Below are 19,225 nucleotides of genomic sequence, written 5' to 3' on the forward strand. Positions count from 1 at the left end.
TCAGTTAAACACCTGAGATCTGCTGTTCTTGCCACCCTCCCTGTGTGTGCCATGGAGGTTGCTGGAGTCTGAGCACAGAGTTTTCCCCATCTGAGTCCTGTACTGACTTCTGAGCTGTAGCAATGTGGGTTGGAGCTGCCTGCTGAGACCTGTAATGACCCAGCGAGCTGGAGACACCTTTGGACAGCACAGGCTGCAGTAGCATTGCTCATGTGGTTCTAGGTCTGGCATCAGCCCCTGCTTGTTTCAGAAAAAGATCTATGCTCATAGTTCTGTAGGGTGTCTGCACAAATTCAACTGCTGCTGGTCTCAGTTCAGGTCTGTTCTTATATTAGCCATAGTAGCTGCTCTGAAAACAGCATAACGACTCCAGCTCCTGCTTCTGACTAGGACACAGCTAAGGATTTATCAGTGGAATTTAGTCTTTGTGGCAAACTGGGTTCCAGGCACAAAGATCCTTCTGCCACAGGACTCGCTTCAGGGACAAGCAGATCTATAAAGCACCCAGCTTTCAGGCAGCAGAGTCTTTTTGCAAGATGAAAGAATTAGCAATTTTTTCAAGAGGAGGAGTTCCCTGGGTGCTTTTTACCCTGCATATCCTGCACTCTGTGGCTTCTTCAAAGAGACCCCACAGATGCTCCGTGCTCTTCATTTTCAGTTGCTAGCAGGAGGGATTTGGGTCTCAGTGGCCCCGTTTCTTTTGGTATGCAATTTGTTACTGATAATGAATTGCTGAAATACAGATGTTGCAGTCCCCCACTGAGCTGAAGCTCAGCTCAGTGCTCTTCCTGACTGAGGGAGTAACCTGAAATAGCCTCTTTGGAGGGGTTGACCTGCAGAGCCACAGGAACACCTGGAGATCCATCAGGTCTGTCCTGAGCTCCTGAGAGTCTGTAGTGGTGTAGCTACACAGAGAACAGTTCTTCACTCTCACGCTACAAGGAGGGCTGTCAGGAATGTACGTCCTTCTTGAAAATCATGTTGTGTTGTGAATGTGTTTTAAGATGACCTGGCAAGTAGAAGAGAACCACAAGAGAGACAGCAAGGAGGTTTTCCATGTTGAAGCTGTTTATTACGTTAGATAAATACATTTGCAACAAGTTTGAGTTATTTCCTCTGAGTGCAATTGCTGGTAGTATGGCACAATGAGTAAAAAAGAACTAAAACTAGCAGAGGCACTTGTTGCATGCAGCTGAAATTACTACCAAGCCCAGTGATGCAGCCCCTGCTAAAACAGACCTTCCACTGGCTGTGAGTGCGGATTTGCCGGTGGGGTCGGCACTGGCTGGAGCTGCAGTGATGCACCTTGGGTGGGAGGGTCCTGACTCCCAGGGCGGGGAGGATAATACGTCTGCTTTGGGCATGATGTTTAGTATTGCTTTTGGTTAAAGAGTAGTGAGGTTGTGTGACTGGAACCAGTGGGGAAAGGCAGAAGTTAGAATGCATTTGCATTATCTCTATAAAAACAATCACATTGACTTTTACGCTGTGATATATGTAGGGGTTGTTGAAGAACTTTTTTGTCAACTGAAGGATGGACTTGACAGGCTATGCCAGGAGGACAAGAGCATTTTTATTAGAAAATAGAGCTACACAGAGGGGTCTTTCCATTAGGATTTTCAGAAAAATCCATAAAATGGTTTGCTCAGCTGGACAAAGAGAGAAAAAAGTGGCAAACATTCTTGCGGATAAAATTTGTCAATTTGCTTCCCCAGCATTTGTAACCCTTTGTTCTTACACAGACTTTGCTCCTGCAAGGACTGTGTGTTGCTGTCCCTGCCCTGCCAAGGACAGGCACATGACTGACCCTGCTCTCTGTAGTTGAACAGCCTGCTCAGGGGCTTAAACTTAAGCACCTGTGTAAGTCCTTAGCTGAACAGGAGCTTATCAGTGACATGTGACAGTGCCAAAGAGTTCTGCATGCAGATAAACACTGAGTGGAGTATTGGCACTGGGAGGTGTGAGGACAAGCTCTGTCCTTGCTCTGCTTCAGCTGTGTGTGCAGGCAGGTGACCTGCAAACTGAAAGTTTCCTAGATTGGAAATTAGGTTGTTTTGGTTTTTTTGTAAGTAGCCCCACTAGTATCAAAGTGGGATACAAGACTTAATGACAAAAAATGGCTTCTAAACTTCTGGGAACAGAAGTGTTGCTCTTTGAGGTGGGGCATCCATTCCTATGGTACACATGGACCCACTCACGAATAAGAGAGAACAGAGTGTTTGCTGCAAGTATGATGAACATTAACATTCACACCTGGAAAAGTCCTCTGTTACTGCTGATTAACTGGCTAGCAGAAACTGAGGCTAAATAACAGCCTGGTGAGCAGTCTGCAGTGGGTAATGGAAGCAGTGGAGGACTCTTGCTAGAGGACATCAGAATTAAAGCCCATCTGCAAATCTTCTGCCTCCTGAACGGGATCTCCTACAACAGAGATCAGCAAAAATTGTGCAGTTCAAAAGATCTATGCAAAACTCTTCATGTGCCTTATAGCCTGCTATTTTGGGATCTCTGTAATCACAGTGCTGAGCACCTCACATCCTCAGAAATCAGTGGGATACGTAGCAAAGCCAGGTGCCATTTGGCATGGCTCAAAATCCTGCAATCAAAATGAGAGAGTAAATGGGGGTCTGGACAAATCCTTTGCCTGGGGAGAACTTCCCATGCTATATACTACGATCCAGACCTTCCCTATTAGTTTCATCAGGAAGAATTGTAAATAAGAACCTTAATTCACATGTCTCTATCTAAGGCTCTCCAAGTACTTTCTGGTACTGAGATAGACAAAACGATGGGAGACGAGATAATATTGTGCACTGAGGCACACAAAGTGACTTGTGTGATCATCAAACAAATCTGTCAGAGCTAGAACAGTAACTTACAAAGTCTATGTCCCAGTTCCTTGCCACAATTCCTTCCTTCCTCTTATGGCAAGAACTAGAGGTCAGGTAGGATGGTAAGGAAGAGGAGAAATAGTGAAATGCCCTTCTTGCAGTTTTGTGCTTTCAAGTCTTGTGTGTTCATGATGCTTGCTGTGGTTGCAGTACCTGCCCTGTATTGCATCCTTTCACTCCCATGAGCTGAACATGTAGTCACTAAAAAAAGGCAGCTGTGAGGAAACTAGAGTTTGAGGAACAGAGGACATGGGAATCTTGCAGTCCCCACTCCTCAAAGGTAAATAATAAATTTCCAGAGCTCCTATGTTCACTTATGACTTCTTGCATAATGGCTGTCTTAATGAAAGGAGAGAAGCAAATGTACCTCACAAATTTGTGGGAAAAATCTTCCATTGAAGGTGCTGAATCTCTCAGAGGTAGAATGCATATTATTGTGTGTTACTGCAAATGTTGTGCTGAGGAGTCTGAATGACAAAGCCAGGAGCAATGTCTCCGCTTATTGTCCTGGTCATTCTAGTCCTGTCTCATCCCACTGAAATACACCTGAAACAAAAGATGGATGAAGTTGCACGTGGAATCACTCTTTGAAAATCACAGCAAGTTCTATGGGATTGACACCAACAGTGTCCAAGCTCTGCTCCATGGACTTCTCATGGCTACCAAGCCATAGTCAGTGGTTTGACTAATCCATGGACCCATGGCAGAGGATATGCCTAGTTTTTGTATGAGTAGGATAGAGCAAGGTGGTGCTACAGGGTCAACATTGTCCAGTACCCCCTTACTCTGAGTGCTTCTGCATCCTGATCACTGGAAATACGGCTACAGTGGGGTAGGGAGTCTGTGCAGAACCAAGTGAGTCAAGAGTAAGTCTACTCATATAACCCTACTTAACCAGGGGTCCTTCAGCACTTCTGCTTAGAGATGCTCTGGTACACAAAACAGTAAAATCCGGGCCTTTTCTGAAATGCTACTATAGTGACTGGGGGAAATACTTGAAGCAATCTATTTCCAGGAAAGACAGGATGTTCTTGTTGCTTGTTCATGGTATTGATGGTTACCCAGGATTTGTGGGTGATACTGAGGATGGGACAAACTGTGCTAGACCAACAGTTATATTAGTAAAAGTCTGGAGAATCTTGTGCTACTTGAGTTACAATGATAACTGTAAAATAAGGGTTGCTGCATAGTAGTAAACTGTGCTGCCAGAATGGCTTGCTGATATCTTGACCTGTTGAGCAAAAATCATTTACACTGTGTGCTCTTAGAGATATTGCTGTTGTCCTGCATATCTGAAAATGGTCGTTTGTGTGTGAGCCTTCCCAGTGGGAAAAGGCCTCCTGGACAACAGCATTTTATGGCTCTGTCTGGTAAAGTCCTTTCAGTCATCTAGATGCTGCTCCTCCCATGTGGACGTTGGGATGGCACTGTAAGGGTCCATGATGACTTTTGCACAGCGAATGATCATCACAATCAGGAAGAGGCAGAGGAAAACAAAACATGCTAATGTCAGTCCCTTGTCCACGTCAACGTACACAGGCTCTGGGGTTGGTCCCTCCATTGCTCATGCCGCTCTTCATCTGGGTTTATATTTACTCCTAACATCATCAACCACCTGCAAAACAAACATGCTGTCAGGCACAAGTGATTGCTGCTCCTGGGTATGGGGAAACTTGGGGGTAGAACTGGAAACAGAAAACCTCCGTGATATATTGTTGCAGGGAAATAAACCCACTGGAAATGTCACAGCTCAGGTAACTGAGAGCTGTGAGCAGAAGAAACCTCATCTCCATGTTAATTTAGCCCACAAATACTTCTTGCTAAAATATTAGACACTAGAATGAGATGTTAACAAAGGAAAGAGAAGCAGTAATGAATGAAAACTATCCACTTGAAATATCATCTCTTAAAAGAGGCACAGACACTGTTCTTGTCTCAGCATTTCCTAATCATAAAAATATTTCCATTCCTCTACTAGTGTGAAAGATCAGACAAATGGCACAGCAGACTGTTTCTATCCCAATTTTCCTGTCTGTCCAAACATTCTCTGTCTCTTACTGGCACAAAGCAAAGTGAAAATTATGCGTACTTATTTTCCATAATCTTTTAATTTCCAGTACTCATAGGTTCTCCAGACAGTAGAAGATTTTTTTTTTTAGGAGCAAAATCATTTTTAAGTGGGTATTTTATCACCCAGAGAGGTACAGGTGATTGTGTGATTAGGACAAGGATTATCTTATCCAATGCAGATGTCTGCATAGCTGAAGGTCTCTTCTGGCCTCCTTGTGTGAATCCATAACCAAAATGGCCTCAGCAGTGATTGAGACCTTTCTGCCTCTGCAAGTTTTCTTCTGCATAGTTCATCAGCTGGTAACACAAATTGCTTTGTGTGATGATGCTGAAGGAGAGGAACTGACCTGACTTAGGGAATTGAGTCACTGCCCAGGGATGGGGGAAACTTTTTCTGACATTCACCTTTGGCCACGATGGGGGGTAGAAGTGTTGAGGGTTACGATGAAGATCAGGAATAGGGAATGCCTATTTAAAGCAAACAAAACAACAAAGTCATTCATATCAAAGGCAATACTCAATCTGAAAACTAGTTCCTGCTTCATTTGGAGTCAATAGATGGGAATGAGAAGATATTGAGCCATAGGGAGGATTGGGTGAAACTTGGGTATCAAATGGCCCAGCTGCTCTCTATCACTGCATTTATGCAGTGAGGAAATTCCAGGTACAGGTTTTATCTGCACAGCCAAGTTTGCCTGGTTATGTTTCCAGTGAGCTGATGCTGCTGGCAGGGCTATTGCAGTAGTGGTTCACATCTGGCTGGAGCATTGTGTTCCTGCAGCATCATACTGTGCCAGCTGCCAGTGGGTGTCCCAGTGATTCCTGAACTCCTGTACCCTGCAAATCTTCCTCAGGGTGAACTGGAGACCTTTTAGAACAAAAATTCACAGTTCCTTCCCCGTCTCATAATTTACTTCTTTTCAAGTTGTTTTCCAGCCTCACAACCTCTTGGATCCCACAAGGCAAGTATAAATCAGCTGGGCTCTTGAGTCTATTTTAAGCACAAGAATGTCAGATTTTTTTAATTTCCTGAAAATGCAGAAATTACTGCGACAGCCAGTCCTGCCGCAGGGAGATGAAAGAAGCTGATGACACAAAGTGAATGAAACCAAGCAGACATCCCATCATCTCATGGATTTACCAGTCACATCCTTAGGAGCTCATGAAGAAATCACTGAGGAGTGGGGTCAGGCCTGTAATGCTCACCTGGCTGATCAGAGGTCTAATATTCCCAGAAGACTCTGCTACTGCTCTATTTCACCAGCCAAGAGATCTTACATTACAGTTCATGTGATGAAAAAAGGGTTCGTCAGCAAGGCTGAGTATTAAGTATGAATACTTTATGAACACAAAATTGTTATCAAAACTACTAATGCAGCCCAGTCCTTTCCTGTGGGAAAGGACTTGTGAAGGTCCAACAAGGATGGATTTGATTTTTGTCTTCTGACATTCTGGCTATTGTACCATGTGAGGTTATTTCACACTAAGTTACCTCCTGCAGAATATCAGAACTACCTGGTAATTTCCATCAGTACCGATCTTTGAGGGGAAACTGCATTTTCAATCAAATGTACTTTCTTTGAAATGATGAATCATTTACTTGGAAAATGATCAGAGGTTTCAAGTGGAGTTCCATCCCTTGGAGATTTTTCTCTTCAAAATGACATCACAAAATCTCACAGGAGTCTGGTTTAAGCGCTGCATCCCTCTGCTTCCCTCTGCCCCAGGACTGTGGCTGGAGTATGTTTACCAGGAAAACTGTCATGCAGCCCCTTTCCTACTGGAAGGGAAAAGCATGTTATGGAAAGGATAGACCAGGCAGAAACCTTTACCCAGAGAGCAGAGTGAAGGTGTAAGGCATCGGAGCTGTAGTTTGCACAGGACATTACAAGGGCAACTTGAACCTAGTGGTTTTAGGTTTATATTGATCCCTTTTGGTGAAAAGTAGGCATTTTCAGTGGGAATAGAAATATTTTTTCCAAAAAGCTATATTCTTGAGGCTGTATAAATCACATGTCTTCCTTCCTTCTGCTCTCCCCATAAACCAGATAATGTTTTGATGCTGAACTACTATTATGCATTAAGTCACTACTGGTGGAGAACATATATTTTGGGACTGGGCAGAAGTGTCTGGCTTTCTAAATTCGCTCTTCTTGCTCACAGCTTGGCTGCTCACCTGAATACCAGCACTGTCAGAAGGGAAAGACTCCTCACCTTGTCAGAGCTGCACATAACACCTGTGCTCATCCGAGTCGCAGGTGGGTTGGGTGCCAGGAGGCATTTGGTGTTCCATGGTATAGGTTACTGCAATTGCATTCCAGAGGGCTTGGCAGTGCAGAGACTTATTGGTGCTAAACAGATCTGGATGCTGGAATAGGGCTATTTCCAAGGCAGTTGTCTCCAGGTTAATTTATTATGGCTGGAACATATCACTGTTCTAGATCAGGCACGTTGGGACCAGCAAGAGACAGTCCCCAAACGTAAAAGGAGCTATTTGCATGTGTTCACCCAGACTGGTTCCTCTTGAGAAAGTCCAGCTTCCAAGTATTACCATGGACATGCTATGTCCTGCTCCCTCCTGTCTCCCAGTACTTGTGGTCTTCCATCTCTGTAATAGCTGCATAACTTGTCCTGCTTAATTTTCATTTCCTTCAACTTCTCATCCCTCTGATACCCAGTGGTATGGCCAGGCTTGGAGTGGGACGTGGAAGTGTCTGACAGGTTGGTCCATGCTGGAGGAGGCTCTGCCTGTACATCCTACCATTTGTCTCAGCCCTAGGGGATGTGCTGTGGAGGTGAGCACAATGGTTTTGCAGTCAGTTTTTCTCAGTCTTGCTTGTGAAATCCGTCAGTGCTACTGAAATTAACTCTCGCTCCAGCTACAGACTGGTTGACTGGATGTTTTGCTCTTGTTTACTAGCACGGCTGTTGTTGACAGCATTGTGTGTGTGGAAAAAAAGAAGAGATCAGCAGAAACAGTTATAAAGTTTCACACTTGAATGATCAAGCTTTCTATGAATAGCCGAATTGTAGAAAATTACTTTTTTCCAGCTTGACAGCACAGAGCTTTAGAATTGTTTTTTTTTTAATTTCTTCAGATTTGTTGAAAATGTAATTTGGCCTAAACAAAGCCAAAGGATGAAGAAGGACAATCTCTGGTTCAAACCATTGGGCAGTTTAGCAGTGCTGAGTGTATGTTCTGCTATAAATCCCCCAGTTTTTCACTGCAATCTCTTCCCCTCTAACTCTTCTGAGAATAGATGGGTGACACAGGCAGGCTCACCCAGGGATGGAGCTGGGCTGGCTTGTGGTGGTCATGTAATTCAGTACCAAAAATTACTCTGTGGACTTGACTCCTTGTGGGTTGCAGAGGTCCAGGACCAGGAAGCAGTTGTGTCTCTTCAGAGGGGTTGGCATCACCTAGTTTTGATGCCCTGGTCCCCCTGGCTTGCGTTTGTCTGACCATTCTTGCAGTCAGGAGATTCTGCAGCCTGGGTCAGGGATATGGCCTGGGGATCAAGGACTTTGGTACCTCAGTGAAGAATCCATCCTGAGCATTTGGCCTTTGCTGTTCGCTTTGTTTTCCAGTGCTCTTTTCAAGAAGGATTGCCACAGAAGAGAGGATATGTTCCATTTTTATGACCTTATGTACACAAGCAGGCAGGTGTTGTCATCCTCTTTAGTGTACCAGCTCTGTTACAGACTCTCTGTAATGCTTGTGCTCATCAGTGTGCCTAAATTTTGCAATCAGTCTTCCCTGTGCAAGATACTTTAAAAGAAATGGTTTATTTTTTTTTTCCAGACCTGACAATCTTGGCACCGTCACTTTAAATATCAAGTAATAATGTACCACATATATTGCAGAGAGCTGGTTCCTATGCTGGTTAATCATGTTCCAACTCATCTCAACCCATAGGATATATAAAAAAAACAATTTTTTTTTCTTCTATACTCCTTTCCCAAAACAACATATGTACAGGGAGGGGAAGGAAGGGGAATGATGTGATTTCATGTATGCAAGCTGATCCCTACCTTCCAGACCTGGGTAGGAAGCCTGTCACATCCCAGCATAGCAGCATTGTGGAGATAAAATCCTCACTGTAGTCATATTTTAAAAGTTTTTGTTAGTCAGTGGGGCTTTAACGGCGTTCAGGCTCCGCTCAGGTTCACCTCCACCCAGACCTGGAAGCAGTTCTCACCGGTGTGCTCTGAAAACAGAAGATAATAATTGACAATTGCTCATCACGCAGGATGTGGGCGTGACCGGTTCGTTAAGCAGTTGGGAATTGCTCCAGCGACAGCCTGAGGCAATCGGATACAGTCACACACAGGATGGATTTGTTTGTCAGACATTCCCTAGGACAACATTCGTGATACAAAGAGTGGTGTTCAAGCCCGAAGTCATATCAATATTTCCTCTCAAGTAAGCAGAAATAACCTATTTTTAATTCATAGTGAAAAATCGACCAGGTTTGAATTGATACCACTCGAGAGTCTGCATAATTAGTTAAGGATTGGATTTTTTAACCTATTTCTTTCAAAAATGGCAGGAATTTAAGGGGAAAATTCAGTTGTTTAAACAAAACTACTTGATTTATCTGAACTGATACACCAAGACTTAAAAACGTACAAAATAAATTCAATCAGAAAAACTCTTAAAACTTGCTGGATGACAAACCTGGTTTTTTTCCATATTGGTGTGGAAAGGAGTTCTAAGATGTAGGATAGGAACTCTGAGAAGAACAAGCCACAAATGACCCAAATCCCTTGCGAGGGGACTCAGCTGAACAGAGTGCTACTCAGGCAAGGGAGTAGAGGTGAATGACCAGGAAGGAAAGTGAAGTGCTGCTTCAGGTCTATGTTATGTGTGTTTGTCAAAAGAAGTCACCTTCAATTTGAAGTTCAAATCTATAAAGGAATAGCCTGGGCACTTAATCATACTCTAATATTCTTAACAATCTAGTTTCGATTAAAAACTCACTGCCTCTGAGCACAGGAGTCAAATGCTGTAGATAGATATAGACAGATGAGCTTCTTGCTATATCCAGAGAGCAATAATATGACCGTTAGCTTAGTCTAAAAACTAATTGTCCTTTCATACTTACAATTCTCTCAGCAGAAAATCAATACTTCATTTCAGTAACTCTGTCTTCCTGTGAGCATGAATTCTCCTGTGTACCTGTAGTACACAGGCAGGTTTAATCTTTGTTTTTAACCCACTGTTTGGTGTTTTGTTTCGGTTGTTGTTTTTTTTTTTTTCCTTGCTCTACATGTTGATTTTAAATCCTTATGCTCAGCTTAATTTATGCAAACTCCTTTATTGAATCTAGCCCTCTCAGTTATGATCAAGAGAAAAATAATCTCCCTTCCACAGACTTGCTTTTAGCCAGTTGTAAATCACTGGATGTCAGTATTCCCTCAGAAGACTGAAGACATCATTTACAAGTGCCCAAAAAGTTCAAAATGAATAAATACATAAATCAGTCGGGAGAAAGTTTTAAAAATTGCTGTTGCACAGCAACGTGTTTCCTTCTTACACAGCCCCGTGGCAAGAATAATATTAATCTTTATTGAGAAAAAATGCAGCATACACTTAAAATAACTGTGGACTGCTTATAATTTGAGAGCATTCTAAATCAAATAATCATTTCTCTCGCACTTAAGGAGTATGTGGAATTACTTGTTAACAAAAGATAAAAAAAGAGATGGTTGTGCTTGGCAGCAAGTCGCTGTGTAGAGCTATTGAGTGAACTGATGGACAGTTGGGATCTGGAGTGAAAAGCACCTCCAGTCTCCTAAAGCTCAACTTGTGTGGATAGTCCTTGAATAAACTTTGCTGAAGTGAGAGTCTGAGAACATCTAGGAGTCTTTCTCAGAGATTGGAAGTGGTAGAAAAGTGGAGTAAGGATCTGTGATGGACCTTATGAGTTGGTGATTGTTGGACCCAATAGTGGGAAGTGCTTGCAATTGAGTAACATATATTAATTAAAAAAGGGCAGGTAAGTGAGGAAGGGGTTGTGATGATGTCTTTGTATTGGTTCCTTTGCGATCCATAGGGGAGCAGGAGAAGAAAGGCCATCCAATGTTCCCTCAGACCCCAGCTCAGGGGTTTTGCTACATCTCCCGTGCTGTCCTTGGCTGGCCAGGATCTGAGCAATGGGCCAGCCAATAGCCCAGTTCATCCCTTGAGGAAGGAGCCCTGTGTCTCCTGTGTGTGCTGCAGGGACATTTCTTAAGTTCCCTGTATGTTTGTGCTGTGGTGTGAGAGCTGCAGGGATTTTGTAAGGTGGTTCAACCAACCCATCGTCCTTGCGGCACTGGCTTCCCCCAGGGGCTGTGGGGAACGTTGTTTCATCCTTTAGTAGATAATGTCAGGAAAACACAAAGCAATACCCATGGTATGCAAAGTTTAGATGAGCTTGAAAAGGAACATCTGTCTGCAGCAGGACCACCCTTCATTCAATGCTTGTTTTGATAAGGGGGCTGAAGCTGCTTTCCTTATCACTGCTGTGACGCACAGTGTGTGCATCCCCTTTCATCATGGAGAGTGACAAAAGTAAAGGAGTCTTAGAGAAACAAATGGATTTGGCTTTTAAGCCATGGCTTGCGAGCTCTGAATAGATATGATATAAACTCATTGTAATGGAGTATCTGCTTTTTAAACTCTCTGCTGTTTAAATCCTCTGAAAGGAGAGAAACATGCCTGTTGGTCCTATCAGTTATTTTATAAATTAAACCATGGCTGTTAGCCAGGAGAACTTTCAGCAAAGCAATGGAAAAATTTTTCACTGCAGCAAAGCTGACAGGGAGGAAAAAAGAAAAACATTTTTTCCCACTACAGCTCTGAAAATTTAATTATTTTACTTTATAAAAGCAAAAGGTAGATCAGCAACTCTTTTTTACGTTAATATATCTACCTTCTGGTGGGTGATGTCCAGTGTTCTCTGACTTGCATAGTACTTCTCAGAAACACATCTTTTGCCCTCTCATCTTTAAAAACTATATATGCCTGGATCAGACTGAGGCTGTATGAACATTTTGACATTTCAGGAAAAGTACTGTGGATGAAATCTCACCAAAATAACTAGGTTACACCTGTCAAACTGCCACAAATGTTGGCATGAAGAAATCACATAGTACTGTTTCATTTCCAAATCACTTTTTTAACATTAAAAGTTAAATTCTCACTAATGAAGAAAGCTCCTAGTCAAGAAGGTGTTAAATTAGTAAGTCTGAGGCAAAACAGAAAAAAAAAAAGTGACAAGTAGTTTTGCTATTGTAATAGGTGTAGATTTTGTGTGTGCAAGTACTCATCAATCCATACTGATAACTAATTCATACACTTTTTTGACTACAAATTTTACTCAGATCTTCAGAAATTCGTGGTGAGAGGGATTTGATCAATTAAACATAAGCAAAAATAAAGCTCAAAGTCCAGAGTGTGTTTTGACCCCTAGATTTTCACACAGGGCTCCCATAGAAGGCACTGCTCATGTCTGTTCCTTTTCTGAACTGGTTTAATCTGAAGAGGAGGGTGAGGATGGATGTTTGTAACTTGTGCTCACACTTGTAACTTACTGTGCCACTGCTCTGATTCTTTGTGGCGATCCAGTTGGAGGTGTGATGCCAGCTGAACATCCTATCTTAAACTGAAAAAAATCTTGCAAAGGAGTCTTAAAGACTGAATTAATAAGCTCTGAGGTGTAGTAGGAGTATGGACTTGACTGCAAAGCAGGACATGGTGTTAAACACTGTCAGCATCTGTTGCCAGGTCACTGGGCAAAAATTGACCCACAGAAGGAACAGCCCCAGAGGCCAGAAATATTGTTGGGTAAGGATGAGAAACCCTTAGAAAACATTAGTAAAAACAGCCCTACTTAAACAGATTTCTCTCCTCACTGGTATGGGTAATTGGAAGAAAAAATAATTGAAGATCTGAAAAGAGTTAAGGGGCCCAGGTGATCTGAGTGAGTTTGGATTAGGGCTGTTTCAGGGAGCAGTGCTTTGTGCTATGTGAGACACCCGGAGAAGCTCACTGCTGCTTCCCTCTCCAGCTGGAAAGCCAGAACTGTTGCAGCATGTTAGCTAATTTTGGTTCTAATTTGCCAACAAGGGAAGTAGAAATATCATTACTAGTTATTCCCTGTTTTCTTTCCTCATGAGAACAGTTTTTCTCTTGTTACTAAAAGAACTGGGAGAATGAAAATTGGCCTGTTTTCAGAGACACTGAGTGCCTCCAGCACCATCTGGAACCAGTGCAAGCAGCCAAACAGCTCAACATCACAGAAAATCTTCCCATTTTCAGACCCCTCCCCCCCATCCTCACAACTCTGCACGTGAATACAGCACAAAAGCTTCTTTCTGATGAAGATCCAGTTGGCACCCACATAAACTATATTTTCCACTGTCTCCCAGCAGGGATGGATTGCATCTTCCTTCAGAGGGAGGCCAGATGATTTTTATTACAAATGAACCAAAACCTTGAGTCAGGACATGCATTACATTTTCCATGACAGCGCTGGCTGGAGTGAAGGATCCTGATAAGAATTTAAGGATAATTGAACTCTAGTCTATATCTCTGTAGGTAGGTAACAAATATAGCAGCCTCCAAATTTGGCGTGTCACTGAGCGAGGCCGGGGGAAAGGATAAATGGCCCATTGCTCAGACAAGTGAGGATCAGTCAGGATCCTGAGTCTGAGTCCCAGCTGTTCACTGTCTCTGCCTCTTGTCCTTCCCAGGACGTGTGGGCAATATCTGTTGTAGTAAATCAAATGTGTCCAAGACTACTTTTTGGCATCAAGACTGGCTGGTAAAGAGCAGTACACGCAAATGGGGACAAACTTTTTATCAGGGTCCATTGTGATAAGACAAAGGGTAATGGTTTTAAACTTCCGATTTAAAAGAAACCAGGGATTATTTGGATTAGATATAAGGAAGAAAATTTTTACAATGAAGGTGGTGAAACACTGGCACAGGTGAAACACCACAGAGAGGTGGTGGATGCCCCATCCCTGGAAACATTTGAAATCAGGTTGATGGGGCTCTGAGGAACTTGATTTAGTTAAAGACGTCCTGACTCACTGCAGGGGGTTGGAACTAGATGACCTTTAAAGTCCCTTCCAACCCAAACCGTTCTGTGATTCTACAAAATACTGTTAAGCTTGACCTCTGTGACAGGTTGTTATGTTATAATTTGGTTATATGGAGGGATGGCAAATTAAACTTGCAAACTCTGAGTATCTTTTAGTTGCAGAATGTATTTATGAGAAGTGCCAGATGGATGGGTGTAAAATGCAATTTATGTTTAATCAAAGGCAGAGAACAGTCAAAAATTATCTCTGAGAATGGTGAAGCAACAGACCACTTTCTGACTGGGATTTAGTGGCATGAGGTGGGGAGAATACTGATTTAATGACCACCAGCACAGCCTGGCATTGAAGACTGTCCAAGAAGTGAAAAGCCACCCAATGACTCTTACCCTGGTTGTCATTCCTGTTTCTGGGTCATGTTCCCTGGATCACCTTTAGGTGAAATCCTCAAGCACTGGTGCCCTGGGGGCTGCTGCAGGCCAGGTTATAATGTAGCATCCCTGCAGCAGCTCTGACTGGTGCTAGTGATGGCTTTGGCTGTAGCTTTTTCTGTGCTTGGGATTTTGGGGGGTGATGAATGCCTTTTCGTTCCCTCCTTCCCCCAAAACCCGGTCTGTATTAATGATAGTACCAAGTATAACCACGGCCTGAGTGTTACCTATGTTTTTACGTGGGTTTTTTTTTCTGATCATGCTCTAGCTACGTGTGCAGCCTTTTCATCACATCAAGAAAGGTCCTTTCCTCAGCTGGAAGCTCATTGACTTTCCTATAAAACTTGTAGTCAGAGACACTCTTTAATTAAGACTGTACTGAAAAGAGCTTTGATTCCAGACATGTATTACAGCCTGATGTTGTTTTCTCTGTCACTGCAGCAGATTATTGGAAGTGTAGTCCTTGATTAAAAAGATTGTGTGCAATTACATTCCATCTCCACATCTTCAGCTGGATCAGTAGCTTGTCAGTGGGTCATTGGGAATCAGACTGCCAGAACCTTTGTACATGTTCAATTTACAAAAGACTGTTTTTGGCACAGCACCCAACAGTCCCAGACAGCCAATACCTTATTAATGCGCCATTAGCCACAAGGAACATTTTTAAGTGAACCTAATGTACAGGGAGCGACGAGGGCTTACCTGGACTGACTCAGCAGTTTGGAAGGTCTTTTCTCCCTTGCAGAGATCACACTGACTTCTTCACCCCCTTGTAGCCACTCTTATTATTTTGGTTTCTGGTGGACTGGGTTCACTGGGGTTTGAAAGCAGGTCAGTGTGCTGAGGAATAGATACCTGATATTAGGGAGTTCTCTTTAGAATAACTGAAATGGTCAAAGGGATGATTAGTTGCTTTGTAAGTGTTTGAAGAGGATGGGACTCTTGAGTTTGGAAAAAAGGTGGCTGAGTTGGATGAGTTGTGGATGACAGGTCCATAGACCCTGAAAGCACCAAACAGAGGTCTTCCCTCTGATACAGCAGTTGTGGATGTCAGAGGATGGGCTGCCAGAAGTGGCCAGGCTTACACAGCGCTCCCAGAGAGCATCTCCTCTTGGCAGTGCTGAGCTGGACAGACCACTGGTCTGACCCAGCAACAGATTTCTTAGGTTCTTATTTCTTGGATTGCTACTGCTTTCCAGCTACCTCCTGGTAACTCCCCTTAAGAAAAGAGAAGATATTTAAGGTCTGCTCCAATTTCAGCTTCAATCTCTATTTGTATCTGTAAGTAATATAGCTCTAATACTGTTAAAACCAGGCACTGATCTTCGCTTCTAGTTTAACTCTGTCTCTTTATTATCAAATATATTTATATTCAGTACAGTAATGAGATTCCTCAAAAGCTTTTTCATGCATGAAAGGAAACTAAACTCAAACAGCTCAGTCCTATGAATAATAAGGAGAGATGTGTCCCATTGGGTCTCTGCTTGTCCCCTGACTTGTATTCCTTTATTGTCACAGGCTCATTTTATGTCCATGCTCTTGGAGGTTTAGTTAATTGCAAATGCAGGCAATGGAGAGTTGTCTTGCAGCACTCTTGACTTTGGGCCAGAAGCAAGTACACATCTAAGAGATAGAAATTACATCCCCAAATCTGTGTGTGCTGAAAAAGAGAGAATTACCTTTGAGCCCATCTCTCCAGACATGTAACTCAGTACAGATCATCCAGCCAATGATCTATAAAACTATGCAGGGAGCAAGATACGATGATACCATCAGGATTAACTAAATTTTCCTACCTCCTTTGGTGTACATCTGTGTTAAGATTTGTATTAGGATAGGAACTAAAGGATTGCAGTCATACCTCAACACAGAACTAGCCTTTTCTAAGGCAAATTTTCATATATGCACAAATGCAGATATGAATTTTTATTTTTTTTTGACTAAGTATTCTTTCTTTCCCCTTGAACTGTTTTCTCTGCAAGGTCTTCTTGATGATCCTAGTGCTGAGCCTCATGGTACAGAGTGACTCCAGATCTCCCACAGGTTCAATGTGCTGCAGCTGAGCCTGGAGCATCTGGAAGGACAGGACACTCAGCTCAAAAGCAGACCTTGCTTTTCTGTTGCTCAGCTGCAGTTCTGCCTGGTGCTGTTCCATCATTGCTGTGCTCAGAAGCTGCTCCTGCTTGTGTGCCAGCAACAGTCAGACTGCTTAAACAGGGTTTTGATGGAGGGGAGGGATAATGAAGTGGCAGAAAGAGATTTGTAATTCCATTGTGGTTCAGCATAGGCCTTCTTTTAGAAGGCAAAAAAGGGCAACTGGTTTTCAGTAGTTCTGCAGTGTTTCTGATTCACAGAAATAACAAAAACTTTGATTTTCTCCCCTGTTATTGGTTGCAGTGGTTGGGGAAAATGGTTCCCTCTAAAAAAACCCAGCATTTTTCTTTTGGGTTGAAATCTCTGTAGTTACAGCCTGGGATGCAGTGATATGCAAGATGCTCAAGTTTTGTGCAGTGGGAGCTAACAAATGTCACAGGGATTCTCTATGACAGGACAAGGCAAGGAGTCATGTTTTGCTTCGAGTTGGCTATTTAGAGCAGGATTGTTCAAGTCACCTGTAACAGGGAAGCACAGACCTCAATTTTAGATGAGTTGAAGAGTCAACATTTTCAAAGGAAAGCAAATAAAATCATGTGACCTATTGATCTGAATAAGGTGAAACTAAGCATTAACTAAGAGTAATATATTAAGAAAAGATACAAGGAAGCTCTTTTACTAGCAGAAACCTCCACCCTGCCACTGTAATTCAAGTCTGTGCCTGACAGTGCTGTGCCTTCTCTTTGTCTGCTCTGCAAACTGAAGTTTGCAAATGGAGATTTCATCAAGATCTCTATCCATGTACAGTGACTGCACCCGCAGCTCTGAGGGTGGGGGTCAGATACGGAAAGTAGCCTGAGACTGCTATAAAATATAGTTCTTGTAAATATGCCAAGCCTCAGAGTAGGAAAGACGTGTAATTGCTGGTGGCTAATGAAGATGGAGTGCAGGAAGGAGGCTGGAGAGCCTGCTCACAAACAGCCTGATGCATGTCATGTTACCAAGGTCAGCAACCTGTGGTGATACCCAGAGTGAATAATTGGGCTTGTGTGGCAGATCTGCCTAAGGCACCCTTCCTGGGTTGAATGAACATTGCAACTGCAAGCCACTGGAAAGCAGTGAGATGTACAGCACCAAGCTAGAAAATAGCACTTTATTGGCATGCTAAAATATGGTCTGCACATGGCTGGGTACCTCTCTTTGAATGACTTTTCCCTAGCAGAGAATAATGGCTGGCTTGTATTGACTTGACTGCGAGCACCCTTGAACTAAATTAGTTTTGTAAATGTGGGATTGGCAGTGGGTGGGTTGACTACTAGAGAAATTCTTTTAATAATAAAATGCCTCATAAAAATTGCATTGACTGCAACCAGGCAGACTGTGGGCAGCTAGAATTTTCTGATTGCTTCACCTTAACCCAGTGTTTTGGGGCTAACCAAAACACAAATGTCATCATCTCTGTGGCAAATGTCCCCCATGAGCAGGAAAATCAAGGGCAACTTTATTATTCACATGGACATCTGGTGGGTCAGGGCTGAGAAGAGGGAGATCCAATGTGATACTCAGAGTGAGTAAGGTTTGTGCTTCCAAGACATCTATATGAAAACAGTGGGCTGTATAGGCTGGCAGCCTACACTTGGCATTTCCCATATTGTGCAGTGATATGACAAGCACAAACTTTAACCCTCCTCCCCCTCAACTTTTTTTATCCCACACACTGACTCACTTCTGACTATGCAGTGAGAAAGACAGCAGAGTTTGTGCATTGCTGGGTGAGTCCCTATGTCTGAAGGCACCACCTCAAAGTCTTCCAAGGCCTCCATAAAATCAGGTCTGAGAGATAAGCAGTCTCAGGAAATCCTGCTGAACTTTCTCTCTGAGGAAAACCTTACTGCCAGAAAGGATGCTCTGATGAGAACACTGCATTCCCAAGCCAAATTGCCCTTGGTATCACCTCCCCTTCTCTGCCAGCTAATAAAACCCTAATTTTCTCAAAGGGAAGTCCAAGCAGAGTTTTGACTTTGAAAAATAAGTGCCAGCAATTACCTGATGTTTGATATGGCCATTTCTATTTGATATGCAATATTAAATAGAAAGTGTTTAAATATTACAGTAGCAGCATAAAAACTTACATTTGACCACAAAGAATGGTGTCCAAATTATTCCTTTGGCATCTTCTCTAGGTATAATTTGAAGTAAGTCTTCCAGTAGTCTTAAGTACTGATAGGCTGTCTTGTCCCAGCTCAAAACTTCTCTTAAGCTTATGAAGCAGTTTTCTGAATGCTGCACTGGGGTGGGTTTGTTTGTATTTTTTCTTGGTGACCTACTGCAGTGGATACCAACCAAAGAGTTTGCCAGGTTTCTTAAAAATATAACCTTGAAACTGTATTAGCAATCTGATGGTGAAATGTAGCCAGCCTATGCATATCTGTCCATCAAATGACACTGTAAGTGCCATGGTTAGGAAAAAATGCAGATCTGCTTTTGAGAAATTGGGGGCGTCCTTCCTACACACCACTCTGGTACATGGACCTGCCAGTTTATGCTGCAGGGACTCCCCTCCATTCCCTTCTGTCTCAGATCTTCTGACAGAGCTAATTATGGTAGCAAGTGACTTGCATCGATGACATTCAGGGAAGATGAGCATTT

At 42.9% G+C, this 19,225-nt stretch overlaps 1 protein-coding gene across 3 annotated transcripts in view; it reads right to left on the reverse strand.

Annotated features, from left to right (window-relative positions):
• Positions 1 to 1,046: 1,046 nt before the first annotated feature.
• The window catches only part of CTXND1 (cortexin domain containing 1), a 35,090-nt gene continuing 16,911 nt past the window's right edge, over positions 1,047 to 19,225 (reverse strand). For 2 of the 3 annotated variants that reach the window (XM_027746207.2, XM_039381721.1), the window contains exons 2-3: positions 8,994 to 9,169; positions 1,047 to 4,506 (exon numbers count right to left, since the gene is read on the reverse strand). In XM_027746207.2, the coding sequence (XP_027602008.1) occupies positions 4,273 to 4,452 (180 nt within the window). In that variant the 5' untranslated portion in view covers positions 4,453 to 4,506; positions 8,994 to 9,169 and the 3' untranslated portion in view covers positions 1,047 to 4,272. Of the gene's footprint in view, positions 4,507 to 5,308; positions 5,430 to 8,993; positions 9,170 to 19,225 lie in introns of all 3 variants that reach the window. The other variant, XM_039381719.1, reaches the window with a different exon arrangement.

Source organism: Pipra filicauda, unplaced genomic scaffold, assembly GCF_003945595.2.
Source record: "Pipra filicauda isolate LSUMZ 115617 unplaced genomic scaffold, ASM394559v2 scaffold238_size1193820_pilon, whole genome shotgun sequence".
Lineage (NCBI taxonomy): Eukaryota > Metazoa > Chordata > Aves > Passeriformes > Pipridae > Pipra > Pipra filicauda.